This window comes from Petaurus breviceps, unplaced genomic scaffold (assembly GCF_028583685.1).
Source record: "Petaurus breviceps papuanus isolate PSGF00001 unplaced genomic scaffold, PetGlider_PUasm1.0 140, whole genome shotgun sequence".
NCBI classification, from domain to species: Eukaryota; Metazoa; Chordata; class Mammalia; order Diprotodontia; family Petauridae; genus Petaurus; species Petaurus breviceps.
Window position 1 is genome coordinate 38,499,478 of NW_027185698.1, and position 12,825 is coordinate 38,512,302.

General features: G+C 39.6%; 1 protein-coding gene across 15 annotated transcripts in view; it reads right to left on the bottom strand.

Moving 5' to 3' along the window:
- Positions 1-12,825, bottom strand: part of ABLIM2 (actin binding LIM protein family member 2) — a 237,617-nt gene that overhangs the window by 71,378 nt on the left and 153,414 nt on the right. For 8 of the 15 annotated variants that reach the window (XM_069070562.1, XM_069070508.1, XM_069070523.1 and 5 more), the window contains 2 exons: positions 11,238-11,384; positions 3,643-3,763 (listed from right to left, as the gene is read on the bottom strand). In XM_069070562.1, coding sequence (XP_068926663.1) covers positions 3,643-3,763; positions 11,238-11,384 — 268 coding nt within the window. Of the gene's footprint in view, positions 1-816; positions 916-3,642; positions 3,764-11,237; positions 11,385-12,825 lie in introns of all 15 variants that reach the window. The other 7 variants (XM_069070474.1, XM_069070492.1, XM_069070466.1 and 4 more) reach the window with 2 other exon arrangements.

Consider the following 12,825-nt stretch of genomic DNA (forward strand, 5'->3'; position numbering starts at 1 on the left):
CCAATTGGGAAAGGAAGCAATATGATACCCATTCATGTATTTGTTTCTGGAGTGAGGATTTTTGTACATGGTTGAGGGCATATGATGACAGAACATGGACACAGAGAGCTGATGAAAATATATTCCTATGTTCACCCTCAAAAACAATGTGTATGACAGATTTGAAGGATCTTGTTTTTTGAGGGTAGGGCATCATGGCACTTCCAAGTGGGGAAACATTAGTTATGAATTTACTTAGAAAAAATGTAAAATTCAGAATAGACCTTAGTTAAACATTGTTAAGTTTTTATACAATAATAAATAAGCATATGCTTCATTTCCTGGAATATGAATCTGTCCTGTATGGGAAGTTGGAGAGCAAGGGCGATGGGGGATCATGTAGCAGGGGAAGAAGAAAACTATAAAGTTGTATCCTTCCCAAGGGGTTTCTTACTTTGGAAATTTGAGAATGGAAAATCCAAATGTCCCAAGCAACTAACTAGAACACCATCATGTTACCTAATGCTGAATGTGCCTCACTCAGAAGGCCAAGCTTGATGCACCTCTTCATTTATTCCTGTGTGCCTGTCACCCTCTAACCAGGTGCTTCTCCTTGTCCTTTCCTTGCTTTACAAAGTGATTCTAACTTTCTAATGACACTGAGCACTCACAGAGACTATATGTCTCACTGACTTACATGGCACACCAAAGAACACTCATGAGAGTTGAGACACACTGTATACTGGGGAAGCCATGCGTGGCACACACACATGAAACCAAAACACATCTGGGTATGTCTACAGTCACCACAGCTTGGCTGGCATTCCATGATCTTACCTTTGAAGTAAGGGATGTAATGATGTCTGAACATAGATGTAGGGCTTGGGTGTTGGGGCAGGGAGATGCAGCTACTGGTACCAAGACTCAGAGTACCAGCTGAAGGGGGCAACAGAGAGTAAGTGAAAATAAACTATGGAGGTCACTTACTTAAAAGCCAAAAAGTATCCCTAGGAGTTACCATGTCCAGAGAATTTTCCATTTCTCTCTCAGTGCTATACAGTCCTTTTTGGGGACCTGAAAGATACTTTACAACCTATGAACATGCCTTAATGTTGCTTCTGAAACACTGCCCCTTGGAACACCAAGATGGACCTATGGTTAGATGGACATGAATTGTTTTTCAATAGCATTTGTGCCTGATATATTCTTTTTCCTTATGAGGTCCCCTTCATATTCAATAGCCCCTATTTTAAAAAGCTGGGAAGAGGTTCTCTATAGTCAATGGAACAGAGCAAAGCTAACTGGCTTGCCTCAGGACTGTACCCGTCATCCTGGACTCACTGACCTGTGCTCTACCCAAGTAAGCTGGCTAGTCACGGTCTCAGCTTGGTCAGTATACATCTGGCATGGCATACCATACTAGTGTTCTGCACACAGAAGGAACCCAATGGCAATAAATGTTTCAACATGTATTTATTGAATGCCATTATGGACAAAGCCCCATGCAAGGAGTAAAGGGAAAAATGGTCTAGTGGAAAGAACTTTGGATTTGGTGCCAGAGACTCCAGGTTCAAATTTCCACACTTATCTTTTCTACCTATGTGACCTTAGCAAGTCACTTAACATCTTGTGCCTCATTTTCCTTATCTGCAAAATGACAGGGTTAGACTAAATAAATGATCTCTAAAACCCTTTCCAGTTTCAAATTCTGTGATCCCATTTCTTTTTCTGCACATATCCCTAAATAGTTGGTATATTCCAAGAAGCTGAAAAGGGAGTCACCTTGAAATGACAATAGATTAGGAGACAGATTAGATGGGGAAAAAAAATCTCCCTAAAATGCAGTATTGAATGGCATATGGTAGCAGACAGTAGCTTTAATGGACAGTTTAGAGACAAAAATGATCTTTTTTTCTCTTTAAGAGAAATGGCAATGACTATCATGGGGCTACTGAATGGAATAAAGTGGGTCTAGACATCATATGTCATGTGCTCATGATTGTTTTTATTTTTTTGTTTTTGGGTTATTATACTCCTTCATTTCTGTAATGATCTTGTAGTGTTTTGCTCAGTGGACTTTCTTAATGCTAGGGTACTTCTCCCAACAGATTCAACTAACATTCATATAAATGCTTTAGCAGCTGCTCTGCTGCTCTGTGCAAGGCACTGTGCTTGGCTATGTAGAAACAAAAATACAAACCACACAGCCCTTTCTCTCAAGGAACTTGCCTTCTCCTGGGATCAGGGGTGTGACGTGGACAGAGATGTGTACAATGAAAGGGAGGGAGTGATGGAGGCAAAAGAAGGAGTGAACAAAGTATTCTAGGAATATTCAAGGAAGGGAGGAAATATTTGTTGCTTGGAACATCAAGGGAAGAATTGAAGGAAAAGGTGACACCAGAGATAGACTTTGAAGAAAGACAGAGATTCTGAAAGGCAGAGATAGGGAGAATTTCTATTCCCAGGTGACAGTTTTTGTGGAATGCACAGAGGTGAGAGTTCAGATGTTGAGTGTAGGGAAAAAGACCATTTTGGTGGGAAAAGTAGAATTCATGAAAGGATACATGAAAAATAATGTGAAATGAGGTTGGAACACTAGTTTGAAACCAGCCAGTACAAGGTCTTACATTATAGGAAAAGGAATTTGTATTTCATCAGTAGAGATCCCTTGAATGATCTTAAGTGGGGAATAGCATATTTACAACCTTAGGAAGATTATTATAGCATGTTTTGGAAGGACAGACTAGGGAGGCGAGAACCTGGGATCCAGAAGCTTTATTAGGAAATAATTCTAACATTTCAGATAAGAAGTGATAAAGATGTAATTGGAACAAGGTAGAATAAGTGCTGTCACCTTAAGTCTATAGATGGGGAAACTGAGGCTTGGAAGAGTTAAGTGAGTTGACCATGGACACTTAGTTGAGAAATGCTGGGTTTTGAACCCAAGTCCCTGGCTCCAAGTTCATCCTTTTTTCCATTATACCACTCTTCCCCTCAGGATATGGAAAAATGATGAATATGATAATATTAACCCAACAATTCTATACATTTCTTCTCAAGTATGATATGTCTACATCTCAGTCCATTGAGGAACTCAGTTTACTCCTTTTAAAAGTGCAGTCTATGGTCATACCAATCTAGATTACTTTCAGCCCCCTTAAAACACCTTGTGCTTTCCCTTCTCCATGCATTTGCTTTTTCTGTTCCTCATGCCTAAGTTATCCTCTATCTTTCTCTCTCTGCCTGATGAATTCCGAACGATCTTTTAAATATCATTTCAAATGTCACTACTTTGAAGGGGGTTTCCTCTGCTTCTTTTATCATCCCCACCTTTTCCACCCTGCCCTGTAAGGTTATTCCTATTCAAACATTGTATATATGATATTATGTTTTTATCTATCTGTGTTGGTATCGCCTTCTCTTAGATTATAAACTCCTTGAGGACAAGACCATGTCATAACTAATTTTTTTATCTTTCCAAGTGCCTCGCACAGTATTCTGCGCATAGGAAGCTCTTGATTGAGGTCTGTTGTATTTGTAAGGGATGGTATTGGCTGAAGTAGCCCAAGTTGGTGAGAATCGTGTATCCCCAGATCCCACAATAGCAAGATGGTCTTTTATAATGTGGTTGTATGAGGGGTGAAAATGCTGAAGGTCATTTACCTGGTCTGCTGTAGTGCTGAGGGGAGCGGGAAGTTGGAGTATAACGCCCATAGCTAACTGATCCTGTGGAGCTTGGACTGGAGGTCCTGTATTGCTTGTATGATCGATCATCTTGGTCACCCTGGGAAAAAATGGCATGGGAAGGGGGTGATGGGAGGGGGAAAACAACCTCATAAATTCAGGAAATCAAAAGAATTACCTCAAACTTTCAATTATGATTAAAGTTTTTCCCATTGTGATAAGGAATCTCCAAAGAGATCAACTTGGAAGACTGAAAAGGGGGAGCTGTCTCTGCTTCGGAGTGGGGACAGCCCTTAGATTTGACCTTTCCAAAGACTTCCAAGTACCTGCTAATTGAAGCAAAGACTGGGACTCTTCAATGCCTTTTCCTTTACTACCTAGTCTTACTGAGAATGACACTCAAAAGGATCTGAAGAATCTCCCCTAAGGAGGATAAAGGGGGTAAAGGGGGTAAAGAACTTAACACTGGAAACATTTAGCAAAAATATTCCCCTCCCCTCAGATTCAGTCCACCCCCTAAAAATGCCCTTTTGATAGTCCCAGCGTGCTCCAAAGGGATGTACAGAGATAAAAATAGACAGTGCTGAGACCAGGGTTTACATATCTCATGATTAGGAATCTATGTTACAATTTCTGTTTAAAATAGGGATGGGCAATTGTTTTGAGCAGCTGATGGAACTGGAACAGAAACAGGCAGCGTGAGATGGCATGATACCAATGTCACGTAAATAGAGTGGATTATTCTGGCCCAAGCCACCCCTTCCACAGCAAAGCACGTGCAAGGGCCAGGCTGGACACAACACACAAAAATATCTAGAGTTCATTGAATACTATTCATTTGCACCCACAGGCCCAGGGCTGGGGGGGGGGGGGAGTGGATTTTACTGGGACAGAACTGAATGAAGTTCAATTCATTCATCCTGGAAGTTAAGACCTTCCATCACCTGATCCCAATTTACCTTTTCAATTTTGTTTCCTGTTACAACTACCCTCACTGAGACTCAAGCACAGCCTGTGTCTTCCTGCCTCTGTGACTTTGCTTATGTCAAATCTTGGGGTGCCTTCTTTTCTCCCTTAATTCCTACATATAATTCAAGAACCACTTTAAAGTCTACTTCCCCAATCAGTCCCTTGACCATAACAAACTCAGTGACTTCTGCCTCTGGACTCCTCTGACACTTAACTTAAGCACCATTTATTAGATACTCATCTTCTATAACTTCATGGAATATAATCTCTTCATGGAAGTAAACCTTATTATTCCAACTAGAGCCAACAGTGCAGAATCTGAGGCCTCGAGGCCACATGTAGCCCTCTAGGTCCTCAAGTGTGGCCCTTGGACTAAATCCAAACTTCACAGAACAAATCCCCTTAATAGAAGGATTTTTTAAAACAAAATTCTAGTTAACTAGATTGTGAAAGCCTTGAAGGTAGAGTGTGTGCCTTCTCTAACTCCTCTGCCCCCAGCTCCAGTCTCCCCACACCAGGGCTTTGCATGTAGAGTACTTAGGTACTTAATAAATACTTTTGCCCTCCCCCCCAGATTGGTCTTCCTGCAGCAGGTTTCTGCCCTCTCCAGAGGGCATCCCTACATAGCTGCCAGAATGAGATTTATAAAGTCCCATATCATTTCCCAGCTCAATAAACCCCATCAGTTCCCTAGGACACATAGAACTGAGTACAGACTTCTGATTGGCATTTAAAGCCCTCTGCCATGTAGTTGCAATCTACCTACCATCCCAAACCTATTATACATGCCTCTCACTCATACGTGCTACAGTCTGGGCAAACTGGGCTTCTTGCTGGTCTTCACATGAGGCATTCCATTTCCTGTCTGTGTCTATTCCTTTGTAGAGGCTATCCCCCACTTCTGGAACAAGCTCCCTTCTCACCTTTCTGGCTCTTAGAATCCTTACTTCCTTCAAAGCTCAACTCAAATGTCTCCTACATGAATTTTACTGATCTCCAAGTTACTAATGCACCCCTTCCACCATCTTAAATTTATATTGTATATATTTATACATGGAGGAGACACATGTATCTTTCTATAGAATATAAGCTTCTTGAGGCCAGAGACTATTCCATTTTTGTCTTTGCCCCCCAACTTTAGCACATAATAGGTGCTTAATAAATACTTATGGATTCATTATAGCATTCTCTTTCTTTGTTCTGTGTTTCTAACCCTTGACTTTTCACTTGGACTATAATCTGGCACACTGTTCTCTCCTTGACTGCCTCCAATAGTACAGGGCACAAGGCAGATTTCTCATGGCTGGATGCCAGTTTTTCCCTTCTTAATTTGGTTAATAGCTTCTGAAGAGTTCATCATCACCAGAGAGGGCAGGCACATTTGTGATGTGGCAAGTAGACTAGATGATGCATAGCATTCTCTCCACCACAGTTTGCACCCTTCAGGAACACAACAATTCAAACTACAACACCTTTTGATGCCCCCTAATCTGTGCCCCCCTAGTTCTGTATTTCTGGGGCTATGATAGATGCAATGGGAGCATGCATATGATAATATCAGCACACTGGGGTTAAAGAAACAGCTCGGGCTGAACAGCAGTCCCTGGCTGACTCTGCAAAGGGTCCGAGACTGCAAAGAAGCGACATTCACACGAGCATAGCTCTGCAGTCCTGAATGGGGAGCTGGTCTGATGCGCCATGAAAGACATTGTGAGACAACATAAGCTTTGAGGGTTACCTCCGGAGGAGTTGGAGAGAGCAACTGGGGAGACTGCAAACAGCAACACAGAGTAACAGATTAGTGATAGAACATCGGGCAGGATGTTACATCATTGGAGGAAAAAGACATTTTAGTAACATAGGCGGCACACATGAGTCATACAGATTAGAGCTACAGGATCCAGTTCCTTTGGCTAGACAAAGGAAAAAAAGGGAAAGAATGAAAGAATGAGACTGAAAGAAAATAATTTTTCAAGGATTTTCTTTGAAAAAAAAAATGAAGTGACTGCAAAAGAAAGTGTCTTCCCAGGTACTTATTCCATGACAGTGTCCTTGTCCCCTCTTCCATAAGTTAAAGGATGTAACATTTTAGAGCTAGAAGGGACCTTAGAATATAGAACATAGAATATCAGAACTTGGAGGGAGTTCAAAGGCTATAGTCAAAGTTTAGACTATAGTCTAAACCTCACTTTATAGATGAGGAAACAAAAGCACAAGGAAGTTTAATGACTTGCCCAAGGTCACCCACTTAATAAGCATCAGAGATAGGATTTGAATCCAGCTTCCTCTGACTCTTCTACTGCCCTGATGCTAGAAGGGAGCTTGGGATATATGGAGATGTGGAGTGTTGGAGCTGCAAAGGAAGTTGCAAATACACTCATATTACAGAGTGGAAATGACCATAGAAGGTCCCATGGTTAGTTAGTGGCAGGGCAGGGATTAGAACCCAGGTATTCCGATGTCTAATCCAATGTTCTTTTTACTACTTTTGTGTGATGATACACACTGTGAATTATGAACTGAGTCAGAAACGAGATCCGGTATGCTTATATCCTATCTATTGTAAATCACATGACATCAGGATTGCAAAGGAAGGGATGATCAGCCTCTTGGCAGGATTCATAAGCCACCTGGCACATCCTTCTATATCTGCTCTAACTACCAGCTAAATTCCCTTGTTGTCTTTCAGTCCAGGGATTATCCATGGCTTACCTCCAAGGGGGCACTTTGCTCATCACATCATTTGAAGGGGAATACAATTAGAAATGTAAGAAACTAATAACCAGGTCTTCGGTTGCTCTTAATGTTCTGGAATATTAACCCATCGAAGACTAGTGTGCCAAGACCCAGGCACTCTAATTTCACTATCGACATTCACATCACATGGGAACGATGCCCAGGGCATTTAAGTGGTATTTGTACCAATTGTATTACTTCAAGAACCATGAGTATTAACAAATGGCCAGAGGATCAATTCTGTCTGCATATAATTTAGTGAAAAGGACATTGGACTTTAAGTCAGGAGAGCTGGTTTCAAGCTCTGACTTAGACACGAGCTATGTGATATTAGGCAGGAATGATAGCCCACATGTATACCATGCTGTAAACCTTATAAAGTACATTCTTCCCAACAAGGCAGCTAGGTGGCACAGTGAATACAGCACTGGACTGAAAGTCAGGAAGAACTGGGTTAAAATCCAGCCTCAGACACTTACTAGCTGTGTGATGCTGGGCAAGTCACTTAACTTCTGTCTCTCAGTTTCCTCAATTATAAAATAGGGACAGTAATAGTACTGACCTGCCAGGATTGTAGTGAGGACCAAATGATATAATATTAATAAATATTACAGTCACTTAGCACAATGCCTGGCACATAGTTGGCATTTAATACTTATTCCCTTCCCTTCCTTTCCCTTCCCCAAATACTCTATGAGGGAGAAGTCAAGTATTATCTTCCCCACGTTAAAGATGAAGACAATGAAGCTGAATGAGGTTAAGTGACTTACTCAAGGTCATACAGATTGTAAACAAGTCAGCTCCACTGGTCATCCATCTACTGTTCTTTCTACTACTCTAGGCTCACTTATCTAGTTTTAATTTGTATTCCCATCTGTGAAATGGGTATTAAGATCCTTGTACTTCCTACCTCATAAAGTCATTGTGAGTAAAGTGCTTTGTAAATCTTAAAGCCCTTTAGAAATGGGAGTTGTTTTTTATAGTAGTGACAGGAGAACTTTATTCCTGGTCCTTCATTTCTAGCTTTTTTTTGTTTTTGGTATCCTATTTAATCTACCCCAACCTCCTTCTGTTTGTACGTGTTAGGGTGAGGGGACAATCTAGTAGGCAAAGAGGAGCTTCAACTACTCTGCCCTCATGAGATGGGCAAATGGAAAACGTGCAGATCCTTGGACTGCACACTGGGCTGGGTCAGCCTGGCCTGCTACCGCACTTATCAGTAATGGACTGATCAAAGAATGGTTCTTCCCTTGCTCTATGTAAAGACCATATGAGGTTAAGTCCCTGTAGGAGGCTGACTCATCATGTGCTTTATTTCTGCATATAAATTCCTGGAGTGAATGACAGCTGTGCTAACATTCAAGAAACTTGTAATGCAATAAGTAACATTTGATAATGCACAAAGGTTTAAAAAAATACTTTACATATATTTTCTCATTTAATCTTTGTGGATAACTCCTTGAGCGAGGTACTACTATACCCTTATTTTAGAGATGAGGAAACTGAGTCTGAGAAAGCTCAGTGTCACACAGGTAAATAAGTATCTGGGGCAGGATTCCAACCCAGGTCTTTCTGGTTTGAAGTCCAGCTCCCTGTTTACTCAGGGATCTAGATGTTTCAATGCAGGAACGTTTCCCTGCAAGTTAACATGGGAGGTGAAGATCCTACGGTCCTTGAGAAGAAGAGCTGGTTTAGATCCAGCAGAAAGTAAAGACACTTGAGTGAGGCTTTCAGAAGCAAGACAGGAGTAGGGCTTCCCACATACAAAGAAATGCTGAACCTTGGATGAATATATGATCTAATATCCCCAAAGTGGTCTATTCTTATCTTTGTCCTTCACTACGCTTCCCTGTTCTATACTAAGAAACCACTGATAGGACCGCTGACACAAGGGACAACATTATGCACCTCGGACGCCATTTCTAGCTTGTGTAGAAGAATAGAGGTTAAGTGAGTCAGCGAGCTGAGTTCAGCTCATGATGGCAAGAGCAGAGAAAGGGGGCAAAACCCCCCAAATTCTGGAGTAGGCAGAGAGCCCCCAAGGGTACACTGAAGCCTCGGAGGAGCATCTAGGGATCAGGGCTAGTTTTACTGTCCTGCAGCTGGTAGCCACTTCTTGTTGGGGCCCACTGGAGATTCTAAGCTTTTAGAAGATTGGTGAGTAAAGAGGAAACAGCAGTAATAGCTAATATTTCTATGATGCTTTACTATTTACAAAGGGCCTTACTCACAACCATTTACAGTTATGTAAGGTAGGTGTTACCAATATTATTGTTCCCATTTTATATATGAGGAAACTGAGGTTCAGAGACCATCTTGCATGGATAGCAAATAATGGAGCTGGGATTATAAATGATAATAATAATATTATTAATACTAACAATAATTATAATGACATTTATAAAGTACTTGAGATTTACAAAGTACCTTTTAAATACATGATCTTATCTGATCCATACAACAACCCTACAAGGCAGGTGATATTATTATCTGCTTTTTACAGGTCAAGAAATTGCAGCTCAGAGACTGAAAACGATTAGTCAGGGGCATATCTAGTACGTGTACAAGGTAGGATTTGAATCCAGGTCTTTTCAATTCAAATGCAGAGTACTACCTACTATATTACAATGCCATATATATTCATATATATATTAAGTTTGATTATTTAATATCATAAACCAAACTTATTAAAATTATTCTTATTATTTAAATTTATATCTGAATAGTGTGGTATATGGGAGCAACTTTGTGAAAAAAATAAGTCAACAAAGCACCTTTTATAGTCCAGACATCCTAAAAGTGCAATGAAATTCTCAATCAAATAAAACACAAAATAACAATTCAAATTCAATAGAAGGTAGCATCAAGTAACAGAAAAAAAGGGAACAAAAAGAAAATGTCATTTCATGTAAAAATATTGAGAAATATATAATGTGTTTTGGATGCCATTAGTATAATGGGACGGCAGATTTTCACATGAGAAAAGCTTTATGTATACAGATAATGGAGACAAAGACAGAGACAGTGAAAAGCAATTTGCATATAGGAAAATGATACATTCCATGCACCATGAAAATCACCCTGTATGCAGACAGACCCTGCCAAATGTTAATTTGTTCTGCACAAACATGACATTAAGAGACAACGTTATGGGGTGGTTAGTTACAGACAAACTCTATTATAAATGGGACATAAGCATCCTCATGCTCAAGAGAGTTAAGGATGGTGGGGATCAAACGCTAACTCTTAGTACTTCTGACCATTCTACTGGCATTGCAGTCTTGGCTGGATAGACATGAAGTAAACCTCTGTGATGTCGAGGTAACTTTGATGATCAGATGTAAATGCTGTGAAAGTAAAGCTTATGTCCTTCTTTGTAATTATCCCTAGAAACCAGCATAGCATATGTCATATAGAGCTTAATAAGCATTTAATAAATGCTTGTTGATCATTCAGTCAATAATCTAGAAATCATGTTATTATGAAACTACTATTGGCTGGAATCATGTTATATGAGGTATGCTTGTATAAGAGTCAAAAAGAGTCTTTGGCTTAGCTCCTGATCATTTCCTTAAAACCACCATTGCTTCCTGTCTCCTATTACATTTCATTAAAATGTCTTCCCTCCCCCCCAAAAAAAACACAACTCATTCATACATTTACTATAGATCAGAAAACTTGGTAGCAAAAGTTTTATGCAGCATTTAAAACATGAAGGCAGCTTGCTATGAAATGGTTACTCAAAGGAGAGTGAAGATGTCCAGCTTACAGATCAAACTGTGTTAGTTTTACAGAGACCAAACAAGATGAATGACACCAAGCATCAAGGCCCCATTTCCCAAAGTCATGACATCACTCAGTTTCCGTACCTCTCCATAACTGTGCCTGTCACCTGAGGAGTAACTGATGTATGGAGAGTAGGAGATCATATCTGGGCGGTCGATGTTATAGATGGCCTTGTTTTTAGGAAGAGCAGCCAAGTCCCTGTAGTCAAGAATCTCATCTCCAAGCTTAGCCTAAGAAAGAGAGTGAAAGACCAAAGAGAAGGGGGGAATTATTGGAGCCAAATCAAAAGAGATAGAAATGAACCAAGAACCAGCAGTCATCCCCAGATGCAGAGCAGTCATTCAGTAAAATAGCAGGCATATAGTGAAAAGTGCACTAGACTCCAGAGTTAAAAGAGCTGGACTTGAGGACCATTTCTGCAGCTTGGTACCTATGTGTCCCTGAGCAAATCACATCTCTGATTTTCAGTCTCCTCTGAAAAAAGGGCACAGCAAGAGTCACTGAGCCAATATTAAAAGCATTTCATTGAACTTAGGATTGTTTGATTGTGTGGATTTGAAGATCACCTTAGTCCAAACTACTTATTTTAACATGTTGAAACTGAGGGCCCAGAGAGATCAAGTGATTTGCACAAGGAAATGCATGTATTAACTGACAGGTTAAGAATGAGAACCCAGGACTTCTGATGTTAAATATCATGTTCTTGCCACTTCATTGAGATGCCTCTTCTTTAGAGATAAAAGTGAACTCAAAAGTCATCCAGTTCAATTACGCTATGCTACGTTATGCTATGCTATGTTATGTTATGTTGTATTATATTGTTATGTTCTGTTATATCATGTCACGTCATGTCACATCATGTCATGTTGCATTATATTTTATATTACGTTATGTTATATTATAATGCTATTTTACATATAATATATTATTATGTTATAGAAAACTTGGGTCTACAATAGCTCTCTTCTCTGAACTCCTAAAGTACTTCTTACCTATGTCTTTTATTCTGACATTTCTTTCATATAAATGTCATTTCATGTAATTTCTGACATGTTCTTTCATAGCTTAATTGCTTCATATTGATGTCTTGCCTTCTTGAGGCTCATAGTTCTTGCTTCTATATTACCATAGTGCTTAGCCAAATGGAAAGAAAATGGTGAAAAGATAATTATTGAACAAACATATTCCTCCTTTTCCTTCTCCCCACTTTTCAATTATATTCAACTATATGGTGAAAAGATAATTATTGATTCAACATATCCTTCTTTTTCATTCTCCCCATTTTTAACTATATTCCACTATATTTTCAACCATATTCAACTATATATATATTCAACTATAAGTGGGGTCTATGTACTTGGCTCTGTTTTACTAGAGATTGTCAGTCAACCATTGAATATTTTAAGGGGAAAAGTCCCTAAAGTTAATTACAAGTTTTCCCCAAAGAACCTTCTTTTGGGGGTAGGGTAATGAGAAAGATAACAAATATCCATGAAAACAAGAGAGGAAATAACAGTAACACTAATGGGTATGTGCATTTATGGTTTAAAAAAAGAAGAAAAACTCTCATGTGGGGGACATCGTTGCATATTCACAAACCTGTTGAAGCAGACCTGATCAAAACTTCATAGTTTTTAATTTAATTTAATTTAATATTTAATTTTATTTTTT